At 49.1% G+C, this 18,804-nt stretch overlaps 1 protein-coding gene across 10 annotated transcripts in view; it reads left to right on the plus strand.

The window, feature by feature from the left end:
* The window catches only part of LOC129834648 (chromodomain-helicase-DNA-binding protein 9-like), a 168,647-nt gene that overhangs the window by 39,960 nt on the left and 109,883 nt on the right, over positions 1-18,804 (plus strand). For 9 of the 10 annotated variants that reach the window (XM_055899833.1, XM_055899832.1, XM_055899835.1 and 6 more), the window contains one exon: positions 15,231-15,673. In XM_055899833.1, coding sequence (XP_055755808.1) covers positions 15,231-15,673 — 443 coding nt within the window. Of the gene's footprint in view, positions 1-2,789; positions 3,644-15,230; positions 15,674-18,804 lie in introns of those variants that run through there. The other variant, XM_055899838.1, reaches the window with a different exon arrangement.

An 18,804-nucleotide genomic window follows, 5' to 3' on the forward strand; every position in this document is an offset into this window, starting at 1 on the left:
AGCCGCCCGCCAGTCAGGAGCCGCCAGAGCCGCCAGCCAGTCAGGAGCCGCCAGAGCCGCCAGCCAGTCAGGAGCCGCCAGAGCCGCCAGCCAGTCAGGAGCCGCCAGAGCCTCCAGCCAGTCAGGAGCCGCCAGAGCCGCCAGCCAGTCAGGAGCTGCCCTACAGTCATGAGCTGCCCTACAGTCATGAGCTGCCCTACAGTCATGAGCTGCCCTACAGTCATGAGCTGCCTTACAGTCATGAGCTGCCTTACAGTCATGAGCTGCCTTACAGTCATGAGCTGCCTTACAGTCATGAGCTGCCTTACAGTCATGAGCTGCCTTACAGTCATGAGCTGCCTTACAGTCATGAGCTGCCTTACAGTCATGAGCTGCCCCACAGTCATGAGCTGCCCCACAGTCATGAGCTGCCCCACAGTCAGGAGCTGCCCCACAGTCAGGAGCTGTCCCTCAGCCCGGACCTGCCAGAGTCCCTCAGCCCGGACCTGCCAGAGTCCCTCAGCCCGGACCTGCCAGAGTCCCTCAGCCCGGACCTGCCAGAGTCCCTCAGCCAGGACCTGCCAGAGTCCCTCAGCCAGGACCTGCCAGAGTCCCTCAGCCAGGACCTGCCAGAGTCCCTCAGCCAGGACCTGCCAGAGTCCCTCAGCCAGGACCTGCCAGAGTCCCTCAGCCAGGACCTGCCAGAGTCCCTCAGCCAGGACCTGCCAGAGTCCCTCAGCCAGGACCTGCCAGGACCTGCCGCCCCTTATCCCGGTGCTGCCCCTTATCCCGGTGCTGCCCCTTATCCCGGTGCTGCCCCTTATCCCGGTGCTGCCCCTTATCCCGGTGCTGCCCCTTATCCCGGTGCTGCCCCTTCATTTAGGTGGTTTTAGTTGGAGGGTGGTCATTGGGAGGGGAATACAGAAGCGGGGAGTGACTATGGTGGTGTGGGGACAGCGTCTGGAGCCTGAGCCACCACCGTGGTCAGATGCCCACCCAGACCCTCCCCTGGACTTTGTGCTGGTGCGCCCGGCGTTCGCACCTTGAGGGGGGGGGGGGGTTCTGTCACGTTCCTGACCTGTTTTCTGTTGTTTTGTATGTGTGTGATGGTCAGGGCGTGAGTTTTGGGTGGGCAGTCTATGTTTTCCGTTTCTATGTTGGTTTTGGGTTGCCTGGTATGGCTCTTAATTAGAGGCAGGTGTTTTGCGTTTTCCTCTAATTGAGAGTCATATTAAGGTAGGAGGTTCTCACTGTTTGTTTGTGGGTGATTGTCGCTGTGTCTGTGTATTTTGCACCACACGGTACTGTCTCGTCTCGTTCGTTCGGTCGTTCCTGTTTATTGTGTTCCTCGTTTCATGTAAGTTCATAGTTTAGGTCTGTCTAGTTTGTTTTGTTATTTTGTAAATCATTCAAGTGTATTTCGTTTCGTGTTTTTCCGTCTTGTCATTAAAACATTATGTATTCATCACCCGCTGCGCCTTGGTCAACTCACTCACCGAAAGAGAGCCGTTACAACTAATCATACTAGTCTACTTATTAAACCGATAAAGCAACACAGATCAGCTAAGTTTACTAGGCCTATGTCCTTAAGAGCTCAGTGCCCCTTTCAGCTATTATCCATGTGAGATAATTCTGCTCTAATATCATTAAACAGTGTTACATTTCAGACAGGGAGAGAGCTGCTGCTCTGCTACAAATGTCCGTCCCTTAGCCACATAGCCATGTAGCCTTTAGCCTGTGGCTTACTAGTCTGTAGCTTCAGACCTGTTACTGTTATTTCTAACTAGCAGGGAGCATCTCCAGGTACTTGGCCTCCCCCTAGCCACATAGCCATCGAGGCTAGCCATAGCCTGTAGCTTACCAACCTGTTCCCGGTTACTTCTGACTAGCAGGGAGCTAACAGTCAACCCCCAGGCTATGTAGCCCTTTGTGTAACCTGAGAAGGGGCTTATATGTTGTGCACAAGGTTTCAAACGAGAGTTCACTGTAAAAACACATGCATGTGCTTTAGAGCAAGATGTATGGCTCTTTAAGTTTGTGTGTGAGCGCGTGCATGAGTGCGTGTCTGTCTGGTGATGTGTGTGTGTCTTCACTCTGGGACCTAACCCTGTGCCAGGCAGGCTCCAGGCCAGCCAGGCATGTCTGTGTGTTCACCTCCCAGCACCATGTGCCTGCTGGAGCACATGGCCCTTGCGTCATGTTCCAGGGAGCCCCCTCCCTCTCTTCCATCGCCTCTCCAGTGACTGTCAGTCATGGAAGGGACAGAAGGCTCGTCACGACCTGTCCTTTCACATCTCGCATACATTTGTGTGTGTGGAGGTCTATCCACCTCTTGCGAGAGGGATTATCTTCCTGGTGGGAAGTGAACACGGCTGTGTTGCTGGGTGGCCAGCATCTGTCTACGTCTCTCTTTCCCCACCAGAGTGTGTCTGAGACCACTGCATTACTGACAGTCTCAGGGAGTGAGCTCTCAGTGTGTTAGTGTGCTGTACTAGGGACAGTGCTGTGGCTTTTTAGCCTCATGGTTTCATGGTTTTGCACACGTTGGTTGTTTGCTGTTTGGTTGTTTAATAGTGTATTGTTTAGTTTTTTCTCATAGTATATTTTCATGTTATGATTCTGTACAACATAATATGGTGTCATTCAGTTTCTTGTGTATAATGTTTTATGTATAGAGCAATGTGCAACACATGCAAGCCTGCATTCCATTTATGTTAATATCTGTGCTTGTGTAGAAATCCAGTGCTTTTGGGGTTAAGTTGTGAAAGTTAATGTAATAACTGCTAGCACCATCTGCTGGCCTACTTCCTCACAAAGAGAGAGAGAGAGAGAGAGAACGAGTCTGGATTTTAACGACATCTCTAATATTCATGCTGATGCATTTTGCTGCTTTGTGCTGCTTTCATTTTCCACCGCTCTGCTGCTGGAGACTCCAGCTCCTCGCCATACACACCCCAGCACGGGAGAGGGAGGGCAGAGAGGGAAGAGGAGGGGAAAACTAGTGGGAAAAGGAAAACAACCAAGCAAGCTAGCTAGCACAAAACCCTTTTTGTGTACAAAGGAGTAGCCTACCTTACCCTGGGATGTAAGAGAACGAGGCACGAACGAAGAGAGCAAGAAAAAGGAACGAGTAGAGATAGGTAGAGTGAGTGGACGGAGAGAGCTCACGATTGCTGGCGGAGGGGAATCAATGAGAAGGGAGGGAAGAGAGTAGGGTAGAGCGAGAAAGCGACGCTGACACTCACAACACGACCCGCCTGCCTGAGCCGGACGGAGCTGAAGCACGCAGTAGCAGCAGAATGAGACGAGCTTCCTGGACTGCCACTGCTTCGCACCTCTTCTGGCGCAACCAGCCCTGCTCCCAGCTTTCCCAGTGATCTAACAGCCCAGCCCCATGCACTCCTACTGAGCTTGAGCCCTGCCCGCTAGGGGAGGAGAGGAGTGGAGAGGAGGTGAAGGAGAGGAGGCTCCACCGCACGCCTGTACGCTGCCTGTGGAGGGGGGAGGGGGTGGACACGCAGCTCAAGCAAGACAGACTGTCGAACGAGAGAGAGAAAAAACCCGGCGAAAGGGCAAGGCTTTTGTTAGGTGGTTGGAGAGAGAGGGGGTGGAAGAACAAAAAATAGAAAAAAACATGTCTACAGTGAAGAGGCCAAGAGGAAGGGTAAGTGAGCTGCACAGAGAGAGAGGGGAGGAAGGGAGTGGAGGGAGGGAGGGAGGGAGGGAGGAGGGGCCGGACGACAGGAACTGAACAACTGAACAACCTCCTCTGCTACTGGCTCATGCTGCCTGCCTGATGCAGCTCCACTGTCGCCATCTTGAACTCCTTGTTGCTGCGCTTTCCCATACTCATTTGCTTAGCTGTGCTAGCTATGCTCTCTCACATGCTTTCCCCCCACACCCCCTCCCTCCATAGATTCCTCCCCACCTCTGGTTCGATGCAAAAGGCGATGTGTGTGTGTGTCACATAAGATGAGTACATCAGTCACACAGCGTTCACTGAGGGAAGTAAGGGGTTAGTGAGTGAGTGAGTGGACTAACTGGCCCAAATGTCCTGGCTATCTCTATCTCTCTGTAGTCTTTCCTTACTGTAATAGTGCAACGTGTTTTCATGGGAGCGTGTGGTGGCAGAGAGAGAGATTGAAATCACTGCAGTGCTGGCAGCTTGTAATTTCAGTTATTTATAGTCGTATTACACAGCTGCAGAACACTTGGTTTTGGTGCATTTTTCTTCTCTCTCCCTTTCTCACTCACTTTTCATATAAACTCTCATTCCTGCTCTCATTCCCGCCCTCTGCCCTCTCTCCCCTTTGCTACTACCCTTTCTTCCCTGTTCTTTACCTTGACTTTCTCTTTCCTCCCCCTCTTTTTTTACCTTCAACTTGAATAATAAGAATATTTCAGTTCTGGGCAATGATTTCCACTAATAGTCTGGGCATCACAGCACACGTTAAACATATCATTTTGTAGCTACAGCTCTTGTTTATCTTCCAAATAAACTGTAATTTATTTCTCCCCTCCCCCGCTTTGTTTGTGTCAGTTCAAGATAATTCTCTTTATTTAGCAGTCAGGAAAGCAACTGGCTGTGCCGTGCTGTGGCTCGGCCTCGGGTCATGTAGCCATCCGCTCTGACTGCAACACGTTGAGATTAGCTCATCCATTTATAGGCTCTGGGCCCACTCGAAGGGAATAAAACTCAGCCCATGTTTTATTCCCATTTTATCACGTATCAGCCTTGTCTATATTATTTATTCTAGTTTGGCTGAATGTGAGTGTGCCGGTCCTGCCTGTCTCTTGTTTCTTTCTGCCTGTCTTAATGAAAGTTTGTGCTGCTGCAATCTATGTGACTAGGGGGGAAAATGTGTGGCTAGCAGAAAGTTCAGAGAGCAAGACTTTCAGTATGTCTGTGGGGTAGAGACACAGCAGCAGAATGGGATATTCTGGTGACTGGTTGTTTGTCTTTAAAAGGCTATCAAGGCTATGCCAAGCCTATGTCAAGGCTATATCATTATCAAGGCTTAGAGGGCCTAATAGAAGAGGTACAGCCAACTAGCTAACAGTGTTGTTGTGACTTCTGCTGTCTGTGTTTTCTAGACCAGCTGGCTGTTGTTTTCAGTGTTCTATTTTCTAGATCGATCAGTGTAACTTCCCTTTTGACAATCACATTCATATCATACGGCCTTAGAGTGCAATGAAAACCCGTAATTTTCCTTATCTGCCATTTCTTGTAATTTATGAGTTAAGCTTCCTGAGAAGGCTGATTTCTGAGTATGTCTCCCCTCTGTCAGCTACTGCTAAAGGCTAAGACTACAAACTACACATAGCTCATAGCATGTTGCTTCATCATTTCTAGTCTTTCTCTGTCTATGTCTCTCTCTCCCCCCACGTCACTAAGCAGCAGTGTAAGTATACAGCTTGATTGTTATGCACATGGGATTTTTCAGAGCTTCGCTGATTCACTTTTGTAATCCCATTCCTTTGTGTTTACAACATTTCCTTATTGAGCTTGCCTGGGTGACTTGACTCTCATTCCAGGCAGCAAAGCTGATATGGTACATTTCACACTTCTGTTCCTGAGGGGGAAGATGATGTGTGAGAGAGGCTGTGGAGGGTTAACTGAGGGGGAAGATGATGTGTGAGTGTTGCGTCAAAACAGAACACTCAAAACATGAGCACAATGGCAGCTCTTCCTTTAAAGACCTCCAGGCCTCAAGAGGGCAGATAACCCAAAAAACACGGGTGGAACTAAAAAATTGAGCCAGGATTTCTGGAGGGACTACTTTTACATGCGCACCTGTCAGATAAGCATGGGTATAAAATGTTTGGTCCTCAACACATACACAGCTCATTGTTCAACCATAAAGACGCAACTGGTATGTAATGTTTGGAATTATTTATTATGTTGCATCCAGTGCTTAGCAGAATTTACATGTTTAACTCTGGTAGGAATGTTGACTTTTGTTGTGGATATTTTCTGACTGCAGAAGTAATTGCTAGAAGTGCTAGATTAAATTGTTTAAACGTTTACTTTATTCAAAGCCATGCTTTGTTGCTGTGTCATGCATTGTTTAGTGTAAAATAATGCATGTTTATTCTCTGTTTGTTTAAGGTTATCAACCTATTCCTAGTGCTATTCCTAGTGCTAGTGCTATTCCTATTCCTAGTGCTATTCCTAGTGCTAGTGCTATTCCTATTGCTAGTGCTATTCCTATTCCCTATTCCTCTGTGATTCAACTACTCTATTCAACAAATCAACTATTTCAACATATTCAACAAATGGCATCAAAACCATAATAAAACACTGGAAAGGAATTGAGTTGTCCCTTTGCATCCTTCACGGGTTGAGCAAGCCGTTTTCAAGTTTGGGCAGAGCTGAAAATAATTATAACACCTAGACAACTTGACAGTTGATAACCAGCGTGGCAGTGAAGACAAAAGGATTAACGGCCTGAAGTCAGGAAAGCTGTCGTCGCAGAGAGGATATTGGCTTACATCTCAAAATGGCGGAGGAAGCTCTTGGGAAAACAGTGAAGGAGCTGAAGCAAGAAAGAACTTTGGCTAAGAGTGCTTTTACCAAGCAAGCAAACTTCCTTAGCAGAGGTGCAAAACACATGACTAAGAGCGAACTGCGAGAGGAGTTCAAGAAGCTCACGTCGAAGGCAAGGAAGGTCAGTGAGACAAATGATGAATACAGGGCTGGACTTCTGGCAGACATTGAAGCTGGAACCGATGAGGGTGAAGAAGCTGACCTGAGCAAGCAGCAGCAGACTGAACTTGAGAAGACATTCCAAGAATGCGAAGTACGATTGGATGAGGTCAGGGGGATGATCCAGTCCAACCTATGGCCTAGATACGGGGAGGACGAGGTGAAGTCTGCAATCAAAGAAGCGGAGACCGCCTGTGATGGAGTTGCTCAAATACCTGTTATTGCTGTAAATAGAGATGGCTTCGAGCTACGGTGGGATGGTGCGAAGGCACAAGTCCAAGATGCAATCACAAGCCTAGCAGAGTGGGAGATGTGGATTCCAGTAGCAGAAAAAGAATGGCTGGAAGCCAGAGTAAAGGATCTGAAAGCATTCAGAAACAACCTTGAAGCAAGGAGGGCAGGATTTCTCACAGCGCAAAGAATTGCGGATGAGGATAAAGACAGAGGGAGAGTGCTGCAGATGCCCATGCCAGCTCCACAGCCGACACTGAGAATAAAACCAACCTGTTTACCCAAGTTCAGTGGGTATAAAAGGAATTTCCATCGATGGAGGAGAGACTGGGAGAGTCTACAGAAGCAGGGGGAACCAACAGGCTCAGTCGAAGTGAAGAAGATCCAACTCCTTGACAGTGTAGATGAGAGAATGAGCAGAGACCTCCGTTTGTCTACTTACAATACTGCTGAGGACATGTTCAGGGTGCTTGAGAACAGGTATGGAAACAAGTCTACAATTGCCTTGGAGATAATTGAGGATCTGGAGAAAGTTCCTGCTTTAAGAGCAAATCAGCCAAGAAAAGTTATCGACATGATCCAAACTATAGAGAAGGCACTGGATGATCTCACAGAGCTTGGAGGCACAGGAGCCATCAACAACCCTCTAGTGATTAGATCCATAGAAAGCAAGTTACCTGACAACATCAAGCGGGATTGGCTTGTCTTCATGGTTAACCCGAGGAATAATGTCACGCCGGACAATCACTTTGAAAACCTTCTTAAATTCCTGAAAACACAGGAGGAAATTCTTGAAAAATTAGAGCAGCTGGGAGGGAGTGAAAAGCCAGAGAAGAAATATGCTTGTGTGGAGAGGAGATATGCGTCCACACGTTCCACAAGGAAAGGCGGCTGTGTTGTCTGTGGAGATGAAAAGCATAGAGAAAAGATCTTCTTTTGCAAGCGTTTCAAAGAACTGAAGCCTGTGGAAAAGTTGGATGCTGTAGAAAAGCTGGGGGCCTGCAAGAGGTGCTTGGTCTGTCATGGAGAAGATGATGAATGCAAAGACACTTACCTGTGCAGGAAAAGAGACTGTAAGAAAGACCATCATTTCTTTCTTTGTCTGAAGGGAGATTTCAAGAGAAGTGACTCAGACAGAAGACAATCCAATGTGAGAAGGTATACGCTTACAGAGGAGCAGGAGGAATTGGTAGCTAAGCTCTCCCCAGAGATGGCAGAGAAATTCAAGAAAGCATTCACCAACGCCACTGCGAAAACAAACTGTGTCGAAAATAATCAGCTGGGAGTGACTGAGTCAAGTGCAGTAGAAGAATTGCCAGTTATTCTAATGCTGCTCAAGGTAACTGCCAATGCAGGACAAAGAATTGGAACCCTGATCGACTTGGCATCGGACACAAACTACATCACTCACAGAGCTGCCAGAAGATTAAATCTTCGAAGTGAAAACATCACTTTAGTCGTTCATGGAGTCGGAGGAATGGGCATGAAGGTTAGAACCAGAAGATATCTCCTCAGAGTGAGGGTCAAAACGCCCATAGGCACGGAAAGAGCTCATGAGCTTATCTGCTATGGTTTGAATGAAATTGCCAACGTCCACAGAGTCATCAAACCTGAGCAACTCAAGAAGTTCTTCCCAGAAGTCAATCTAGGAGATCTGAGTAGACCAGAGAGTATTGAGCTACTGATAAGCCACCGCGAAGGAAGACTTGCTCCGCAAAGAGTGAAGGTGATTGGAGACCTTGTCTTGTGGGAAGGTCCGCTAGGAAAGACTGTTGGTGGAGCACATCCAGATCTGTTTGAAGAAGTGGATATAGCCGCACACAGGTCTGAAACACACTTTGCTCGATCCATGAAAGCAACTGCTGTCAAGTATCAAGAGATAGCTAAGCTGTTCACAGCTGAAACCAAAGGAACAGTTGCTCACAGAGAGTTCTTGGATTGGTGGAAGTGGGACAGCATTGGAGCAGCTTGCGACCCAAAGTGTGGAGGATGCCGGTGCGGCAACTGTCAACCAGGAGGCAAAGAAATGACTCTGAGTGAGGAAAGAGAGCTGGAGATCATAAGGAAAGGCCTCACCTACATCAAAGCAGATGCTCACAGTGATGAACCCCACTGGGACACAAAATACCCCTGGATTCAAGATCCAAGTTCCCTTCCTGACAACAGGAGTGGGGTGGAAGCCACCTTCTTGAGAACAGAAAAGCAACTCAAAAAAGAGCCAGAGTGGAGAATAGCATACACAGCTCAAGTCCATGAAATGGTCGAGAGAAGAGCAGCGAAGAAACTCACCAAAGAGCTCATTGCCAGCTGGAAGGGGCCAGTATGGTATGTCAGCCACTTGGTGGCAGCAAACCCGCACTCTCTCACAACACCTGTGAGACTGGTATGGAACAGCAGCCAGAAGTTTAGAGGGGTCAGCATGAATGACCTTCTGCTGAAAGGGCCTGATGTCCTCAATCCCATCCGAGCAGTACTACTCAAAAAAGAGCCAGAGTGGAGAATAGCATACACAGCTCAAGTCCATGAAATGGTCGAGAGAAGAGCAGCGAAGAAACTCACCAAAGAGCTCATTGCCAGCTGGAAGGGGCCAGTATGGTATGTCAGCCACTTGGTGGCAGCAAACCCGCACTCTCTCACAACACCTGTGAGACTGGTATGGAACAGCAGCCAGAAGTTTAGAGGGGTCAGCATGAATGACCTTCTGCTGAAAGGGCCTGATGTCCTCAATCCCATCCGAGCAGTACTACTCAAAAAAGAGCCAGAGTGGAGAATAGCATACACAGCTCAAGTCCATGAAATGGTCGAGAGAAGAGCAGCGAAGAAACTCACCAAAGAGCTCATTGCCAGCTGGAAGGGGCCAGTATGGTATGTCAGCCACTTGGTGGCAGCAAACCCGCACTCTCTCACAACACCTGTGAGACTGGTATGGAACAGCAGCCAGAAGTTTAGAGGGGTCAGCATGAATGACCTTCTGCTGAAAGGGCCTGATGTCCTCAATCCCATCCGAGCAGTACTACTCAGGTTCAGGAGAGGCGTCAATGCTGCCCTCGGCGACATTAAGAAAATGTACAATTCTGTGTGGTTGGAAGACCTGGAGATGCACCTCCACAGATTTCTCTGGAGAGACACTGAGGAGGAAGAGATTGAAGAGTATGCGATCACCAGAGTCAATATTGGCGATCGACCAGCAGGGTGCATTGCGCAATTGGCTATGAGAGAGACAAGCAAACTGCCCATGTTTGCTCACCTGGAGGAGGAACGTAGGATCCTTGAAGAGGATACCTATGTCGATGACATCCTGACTTCCCATAATGACTTGCAAAAGCTGGACCAGAACACCAAAAGTGTTGAAGAGATCCTGAAGGCAGGCGGCTTCGTCCTCAAGTCCTGGGTCCGGTCAGATCAAAGTGGGAGGCAGGAGATCGTACCAGAAGAACAAGGAGCGCAGTCAAGCACAGCACTCATTCTCCCAAACCAAATGAGGGAAGGAGACAATAAAGCCCTTGGAGTTGGATACCTTGTTGAGGAGGATAGACTGTACCTCATGACTTCAATCAATTTCTCAAAGAGGAAAGGGAAAATGAGAGTCGGCCAAAATCTCCTTGATGAAGAGGTGAGAGGGAAAACTCCAAACCCACTGACGAGAAGAGAACTGCTGAGCCAGGTAGCTAGCCTGTATGACCCAATAGGCCTCGTCACACCTGCCAAACAAAAGGGCGCCATTCTTGTCAGAAAGGCGTTTCAGGAAGCTGGAGGCAAAACTCTGAACCGAGACACTTGGGAAAAACCTTTGTCTGAAAATTTGAGGGAAGAAGCCATCCAATTCTTTGAGGAATACACACGTCTTGGCCAAATCACCTTTCACAGAAGCCTCACACCAGCCAACTGGATTGGAAAACCATGGGGAATAACATTCTCTGATGGAAGTGACAAGAGCTATGGAGCCGTAGTGTACTTAAGATGGGAGACCCAGCAAGGCATCAAAGTCAGACTGGTTGAATCCAAAGCAAAGCTCACACCATTGGACCAAAAGGGAGAACCAGTAAAAGCTGAAATCTGCGGTGCTGTCTATGCAGCACGACTTCGGAAGTACGTTGAAAAGCACAGTCGAATAGAAATTGAACGATGGCTCCATCTACTGGACAGTCAAACTGTGTTGGGAGCAATCCAGAGAGACAGCTATGGATATCAAACTTTCTTTGCAAATAGAGTTGGAGAGATCCAGAAATCCACATCCATAGAAGACTGGTGGTGGATCCCAGGAAGCCTGAACAGTGCTGACATCATAACAAGAGGGGCAGCCCCAGAAGACCTCCAGGAAGATTCCATGTGGCAGGATGGACCAGCATTCCTGAGGAAACCTGTGAAAGAGTGGCCACATAAGTCAGCCAAAGAAATCGCTGCGTATGCCAAGGAAGTTATAAACAAACTTCGAAGGAAAGCTTTCTCAGCAGCACTGACCAGAGCGCAGGTCAAGAGAAACCAGAGTGATACACAGCAAAATAAACCAGATGAACCTAAGACTCGGATCCGAAGATCACCAGCCGGCTCTGCGGTAACAAAACTGATTGACATCAGGAAATTCAGCAATCTGACCAGGCTGATCCGAGTCATTGCCTGGGTTTGGAGAGCCGCAACGAGATGGAAAGAAATATTGACCAAGAATTCAGCCTCAGATAAGCCAAAGTGGGAGGACGCTCTTACAACAAACTGGAGGTACAGAGCCAAACAAGCTGTACTCACTGTCGGGGAGTGTGAGGATGCACTAAGAGACTTGTTCCTTGCAGCTCAAGAAGGTATAACCTTTCAAGATACCACTCTCAACAGACTCGCTGTTTACAGAGATAAAGAGACTGGGCTCTTAGTTTGTGGAGGAAGGTTCCAGATCTTTGATGAGGACGAAACTGCCGTACCAATTCTACCATATGAGGCATGGATATCCACTCTCCTAGCTCAAGAGGCCCATGGTGCAAATCATGAAGAAATAGCAGGCACACTCCTCCGGATGAGGAAGAAAGCCTGGGTGATAAAAGGCCGGAAGCTGGCTAAAAAGAGAGTTGACAATTGTGTGGTGTGCAGAAAGGCCAGGGCCAGAAAGTGCCAACAGATCATGAGTGACCTTCCATCCGAGCGGATAACACCAGCCAGACCATTTGAGTACACAACAGTGGACTTATTTGGACCGTATGAAGTCAAGGACGAGGTGAAAAAGAAAACCAAGCTCAAGGTGTGGGGTATTGTCTTCTGTTGCATGGTATCCAGAGCTATACACACAGATGTTGTCAGTGACCAGTCGACGGAAGGCTTCCTACTGGCTTACCAAAGATTCACGGCACTGAGAGGGCACCCAAAGAAATTGTGGTCAGATCCTGGAAAGAACTTTGTGGGTGCCAGACCTGCCCTCAAAGAACTCTACATCTTCTTGGATCAACTAGGTAAATCTGAGCTTGAAAATGAAGCTTCCAAGCATGGGACAGAATGGAGCTGGAAAATCCACCCAGCAGACTCCCCTCGCAGGAATGGAGCTGCAGAAGCAGCTGTTCGTACTGTGAAGCGGGCTTTGCACAACCTGGGAGGAGAAGGACTCTTCACATGGAGTGAGTTTCAAACATTTCTCTACACGGCTGCTAACCTTGCCAATGAGAGGCCCATAGATGCAAGAACTCAAAGCCGGGAGGACTGCATAGAATACATCAGCCCAAATTCCCTTCTGCTTGGACGGATTGGACCCAGAGGAGATCTTGGATGCTTTGATTTTGAAAGCTACCCATACAAAAGATTGAGAGCGATCCAAACAGAAGTTGACCGGTTCTGGAGGAAGTGGAGTCAGTTAGCTGGGCCCAATCTATTCGTGAGGAGTAAATGGCACACAACACATAGGAATGTGGCTGTTGGAGATGTTGTCTGGCTGGCTGACCAAAATGCCTGGAGGGGTCACTACAAACTAGCCAGAGTCATCAGTGTCAACATTGACAAGAAGGGCATCGTCAGAGATGTGCATGTCAGAACTTTTCCCAGCTACCCAGTCCCAACTGTGAAGCCTGCTCAAGAGAAGTCAAAGACACTCTTAACTAAAATACCTGCTACAGTTCTTCATAGGGATGTCAGACGCATCATTGTTATACTTCCTGTTGAAGAAGGAAGAGCCTGATAGCTGAAATCGAACATGCCCCAACACAGAGGTTCGTGTGACCTCCTTCGGTTCAAGAACCAGGAGGTCAAGTGGGAGGTGTTGCGTCAAAACAGAACACTCAAAACATGAGCACAATGGCAGCTCTTCCTTTAAAGACCTCCAGGCCTCAAGAGGGCAGATAACCCAAAAAACACGGGTGGAACTAAAAAATTGAGCCAGGATTTCTGGAGGGACTACTTTTACATGCGCACCTGTCAGATAAGCATGGGTATAAAATGTTTGGTCCTCAACACATACACAGCTCATTGTTCAACCATAAAGACGCAACTGGTATGTAATGTTTGGAATTATTTATTATGTTGCATCCAGTGCTTAGCACAATTTACATGTTTAACTCTGGTAGGAATGTTGACTTTTGTTGTGGATATTTTCTGACTGCAGAAGTAATTGCTAGAAGTGCTAGATTAAATTGTTTAAACGTTTACTTTATTCAAAGCCATGCTTTGTTGCTGTGTCATGCATTGTTTAGTGTAAAATAATGCATGTTTATTCTCTGTTTGTTTAAGGTTATCAACCTATTCCTAGTGCTATTCCTAGTGCTAGTGCTATTCCTATTCCTAGTGCTATTCCTAGTGCTAGTGCTATTCCTATTGCTAGTGCTATTCCTATTCCCTATTCCTCTGTGATTCAACTACTCTATTCAACAAATCAACTATTTCAACATATTCAACAAATGGCATCAAAACCATAATAAAACACTGGAAAGGAATTGAGTTGTCCCTTTGCATCCTTCACGGGTTGAGCAAGCCGTTTTCAAGTTTGGGCAGAGCTGAAAATAATTATAACACCTAGACAACTTGACAGTGAGAGAGGCTGTGGAGGGTTAACTGAGGGGGAAGATGTGTGAGAGGCTGTGGAGGGTTAACTGAGGGGGAAGATGATGTGTGAGAGAGGCTGTGGAGGGTTAACTGAGGGGGAAGATGTGTGAGAGAGGCTGTGGAGGGTTAACAGAGGGGGAAGATGATGTGTGAGAGAGGCTGTGGAGGGTTAACTGAGGGGGAAGATGATGTGTGAGAGAGGCTGTGGAGGGTTAACTGAGGGGGAAGATGATGTGTGAGAGAGGCTGTGGAGGGTTAACTGAGGGGGAAGATGATGTGTGAGAGAGGCTGTGGAGGGTTAACTGAGGGGGAAGATGCGTGAGAGAGGCTGTGGAGGGTTAACTGAGGGGGAAGATGCGTGAGAGAGGCTGTGGAGGGTTAACTGAGGGGGAAGATGCGTGAGAGAGGCTGTGGAGGGTTAACTGAGGGGGAAGATGATGTGTGAGAGAGGCTGTGGAGGGTTAACTGAGGGGGAAGATGCGTGAGAGAGGCTGTGGAGGGTTAACTGAGGGGGAAGATGATGTGTGAGAGAGGCTGTGGAGGGTTAACTGAGGGGGAAGATGCGTGAGAGAGGCTGTGGAGGGTTAACTGAGGGGGAAGATGATGTGTGAGAGGCTGTGGAGGGTTAACTGAGTGGGAAGATGTGTGAGAGAGGCTGTGGAGGGTTAACAGAGGGGGAAGATGTGTGAGAGAGGCTGTGGAGGGTTAACTGAGGGGGAAGATGATGTGTGAGAGAGGCTGTGGAGGGTTAACTGAGGGGGAAGATGATGTGTGAGAGGCTGTGGAGGGTTAACTGAAGGGGAAGATGTGTGAGAGAGGCTGTGAAGGGTTAACTGAGGGGGAAGATGATGTGTGAGAGGCTGTGAAGGGTTAACTGAGGGGGAAGATGATGTGTGAGAGAGGCTGTGGAGGGTTAACTGAGGGGGAAGATGTGTGAGAGAGAGGCTGTGGGGGTTAACTGAAGGGGAATGTGAGAACTAGGAGCTAAATGATCTAACTATTCAGTCTGAGATTCAGGAATGTAGGTTTGGTTTGGCTACACGAGAACATGAATATAGTGGGGGGGATTAGTGTGTGTGGGGTGGGGGGGATTAAGGTGTGTGTGTGTGTTAACGACCACAAGATCATCCACTTCGTAGGAAATTACATTAAGATCAGGCCGAGAGTCCTTTGTAATACACAACTCTTTCCAGTCTTGCTATTAATGCAGATGTATGTATGTTACAAAGACATCATCCTGTTGGTATATGTGTTCCCTCAGTCTGATTAATATCCCCCCTCCTCTCTCTCCTCTTCTCTCCAGCCTCCCAAGAACAAGAATGCTAATGGTCCCAACAGCCACACAGCAGCGCGGGTCCTCAGCCCCCCGATGAAGAGCAGCTCATCCTCCTCGTCTTCGTCCTCCTACAGCTCGTCGTTGGAGAAGCGGGCCCAGCGGAGGCTGGTGAAGGAGCAGAGGGAGCAGCAGCAACTGATGGAGGAGGCTGGGGAGGACAAGCAGCAGAAGGCTAACAGGATCATCCATGAGGCCATTGCTAAGGCCCGGGAGAGAGGAGAGAAGAACATCCCCAGGGTTATGAGTCCAGAGAGCTTCCCCTCTGGGAGCTCCTCGGCCCACAGGAGAGAGAGGGAGAGGGACAGAGACAGAGACAGGGAGAGGGACCGAGGCAACAAGACCAGGACCAAGGCCTCCAAGAAGGCCCGCATTGTGCCCTCGTCCAAGCCCAAACAGAAGGCCAAGATCGGGTAGGTGTCTCACTGACCTTGTTCTCATATGCCTCACTATGCCCTGATAACACCACAGCTGTATGGCATGATATAGGGCCACGGTGTTGTATTTCTTTTGAAAAGTAATTTCAGTGGCCTTCCACATTAATCTACCATTTTGTTTTTGCTCTGCATCCTGTCTAAAGCAAGTTGTGTCACACTGTCAATTCTCCTTTACGGCTTGGCTTCCTTAGTGCCCATTCATTTCTGGAGCACAATAGAATAGCTAGTTGACTAGCTGATAGCAGCTGCTAGCTTGACAGACATAGCCACTCATAAAATAGTAGCTGCCAAGATGGCAGCTCAAAGTTCATTTTAAAATTCATGACACAGACAGACAGGAATGAGCAACAACGGCTGCCGTTAGCATTTAGGCTAGCTTGCTGCAGATAGGACAGCTAGGTTATGACAGAGACTAGTGGATATATGGATTTAGTATATACTGTATGCAGTTCCCTTCCCCCTGTACAATGAAACTGTGTTGTTATACTGTAAGCCACACCCAGTGTGAGCTCATGTAATATCTGATCTGAGGCAGAGAAAGACAGGCAGCCAGGCTTGGAGACAGGAAGAAGGCAGGCAGGCTGGGAGTCAAGAAGACTGGCAAGCTGACTGGCTGGGAGGCAGAAAGACAGACATGCAAGCTGGGAGGCAGGAGGGCATGCAGGCAAGCTGGGAGGCAGGAGGGCATGCAGGCAAGCTGGGAGGCAGGAAGACATGCAGGCAAGCTGGGAGGCAGGAAGACATGCAGGCAAGCTGGGAGGCAGGGAGGACATGCAGGCAAGCTGGGAGGCAGGAAGACATGCAGGCAAGCTGGGAGGCAGGAAGACATGCAGGCAAGCTGGGAGGCAGGAAGACATGTAGGCAAGCTGGGAGGCAGGAGGACATGCAGGCAAGCTGGGAGGACATGCAGGCAAGCTGGGAGGCAGGAAGACATGCAGGCAAGCTGGGAGGCAGGAGGGCATGCAGGCAAGCTGGGAGGCAGGAAGACATGCAGGCAAGCTGGGAGGCAGGAAGACATGTAGGCAAGCTGGGAGGCAGGAAGACATGTAGGCAAGCTGGGAGGCAGGAAGACATGCAGGCAAGCTGGGAGGCAGGAAGACATGCAGGCAAGCTGGGAGGCAGGGAGGACATGCAGGCAAGCTGGGAGGCAGGAGGACATGCAGGCAAGCTGGGAGGCAGGAAGACATGCAGGCAAGCTGGGAGGCAGGAGGACATGCAGGCAAGCTGGGAGGCAGGAGGACATGCAGGCAAGCTGGGAGGCAGGAGGACATGCAGGCAAGCTGGGAGGCAGGAGGACATGCAGGCAAGCTGGGAGGCAGGAAGACATGCAGGCAAGCTGGGAGGCAGGAGGACATGCAGGCAAGCTGGGAGGCAGGAAGACATGCAGGCAAGCTGGGAGGCAGGAAGACATGCAGGCAAGCTGGGAGGCAGGAGGACATGCAGGCAAGCTGGGAGGCAGGAAGACATGCTGGGAGGCAGGAAGACATGCAGGCAAGCTGGGAGGCAGGAAGACATGCAGGCAAGCTGGGAGGCAGGAAGACATGCAGGCAAGCTGGGAGGACATGCAGGCAAGCTGGGAGGCAGGAGGACATGCAGGCAAGCTGGGAGGCAGGAAGACATGCAGGCAAGCTGGGAGGCAGGAAGACATGCAGGCAAGCTGGGAGGCAGGAAGACATGCAGGCAAGCTGGGAGGCAGGAAGACATGCAGGCAAGCTGGGAGGCAGGAAGACATGCAGGCAAGCTGGGAGGCAGGAAGACATGTAGGCAAGCTGGGAGGCAGGAGGACATGCAGGCAAGCTGGGAGGACATGCAGGCAAGCTGGGAGGCAGGAAGACATGCAGGCAAGCTGGGAGGCAGGAAGACATGCAGGCAAGCTGGGAGGCAGGAAGACATGCAGGCAAGCTGGGAGGCAGGAAGACATGCAGGCAAGCTGGGAGGCAGGAAGACATGCAGGCAAGCTGGGAGGCAGGAAGACATGCAGGCAAGCTGGGAGGCAGGAGGACATGCAGGCAAGCTGGGAGGCAGGAGGACATGCAGGCAAGCTGGGAGGCAGGAGGACATGCAGGCAAGCTGGGAGGCAGGAGGACATGCAGGCAAGCTGGGAGGCAGGAGGACATGCAGGCAAGCTGGGAGGCAGGAGGACATGCAGGCACGCTGGGAGGCAGGGAGGAGGAATGTGTATATTGTCACTCAGGTCATCACTAGGGCTGTTATGGAAGCTGTGAAATGAACCAACCAGGGATAGAGAGAGACACTCTAGTTTTATTTTCTCATTAAGCGAGCAGAGCTGAGAACAACATAATGGCCGACTATATTGTCTCCCTGCCTGCTTCCCTGCTTCATGATCAATGATTATATGAGCTTGGCTGCTGCATGTGGAAATGGCAGTAACAGATAATGGATTTTGCTCTGTTTGTGAGAGAGAGGGAAAGAGATAGTGTGGTGCAGATGTTAATGAGGGAGAATAGACATCTGTCAGGAGGGTTGGGCTGAACCAGGTCTGTATGGTTCATACTCAGGAAACCCAATGGGCCTGATGTTGACACTAGAGATGGAGCTTTGAAATAATTTCACTATTAGAATAGTATCATGAATTTTTGTCAGATATTCATTATTATTATATATTTTTTTAAATATTTTAACCTGAGTACTGCTGCACGAGGGAGAGAGGCTGGTGCTCTATTGCTGCAGCTGCAGAGGGGGCGGTGTTTGTGAAATGGGAGTGAGCAGACGGAGGGAAAGAAAGAGACGTCAAGGCGCCAACTCGGTTACAGCCAAGACTAGCTAACTTGTAGCAGCCACAATGTTATTTATCATCCCATATAACAGTGCCGGCCGGTCTTGACTGGAGTAGCCTAGAGAAGCTAGCTAGCTGGGCTAATTGAGGCCACATGCTGTGCTTTCTCCCCAACCCCATTCAGATAAAACAACAGCCTACAGTTGAGGTTAGGTTGGAGCAATTAAAACTCGTTTTTCAACCACTGCGCAAATTTCTTGTTAACAAACTATAGTTTTGGCAAGTTGGTTAGGACATCTACTTTGTGCATGACACAAGTCATTTTTCAAACAATTGTTTACAGACAGATTATTTCACTTATAATTCACTG

The sequence above is a fragment of the Salvelinus fontinalis genome, chromosome 35, assembly GCF_029448725.1.
Source record: "Salvelinus fontinalis isolate EN_2023a chromosome 35, ASM2944872v1, whole genome shotgun sequence".
Taxonomy (NCBI): Eukaryota; Metazoa; Chordata; class Actinopteri; order Salmoniformes; family Salmonidae; genus Salvelinus; species Salvelinus fontinalis.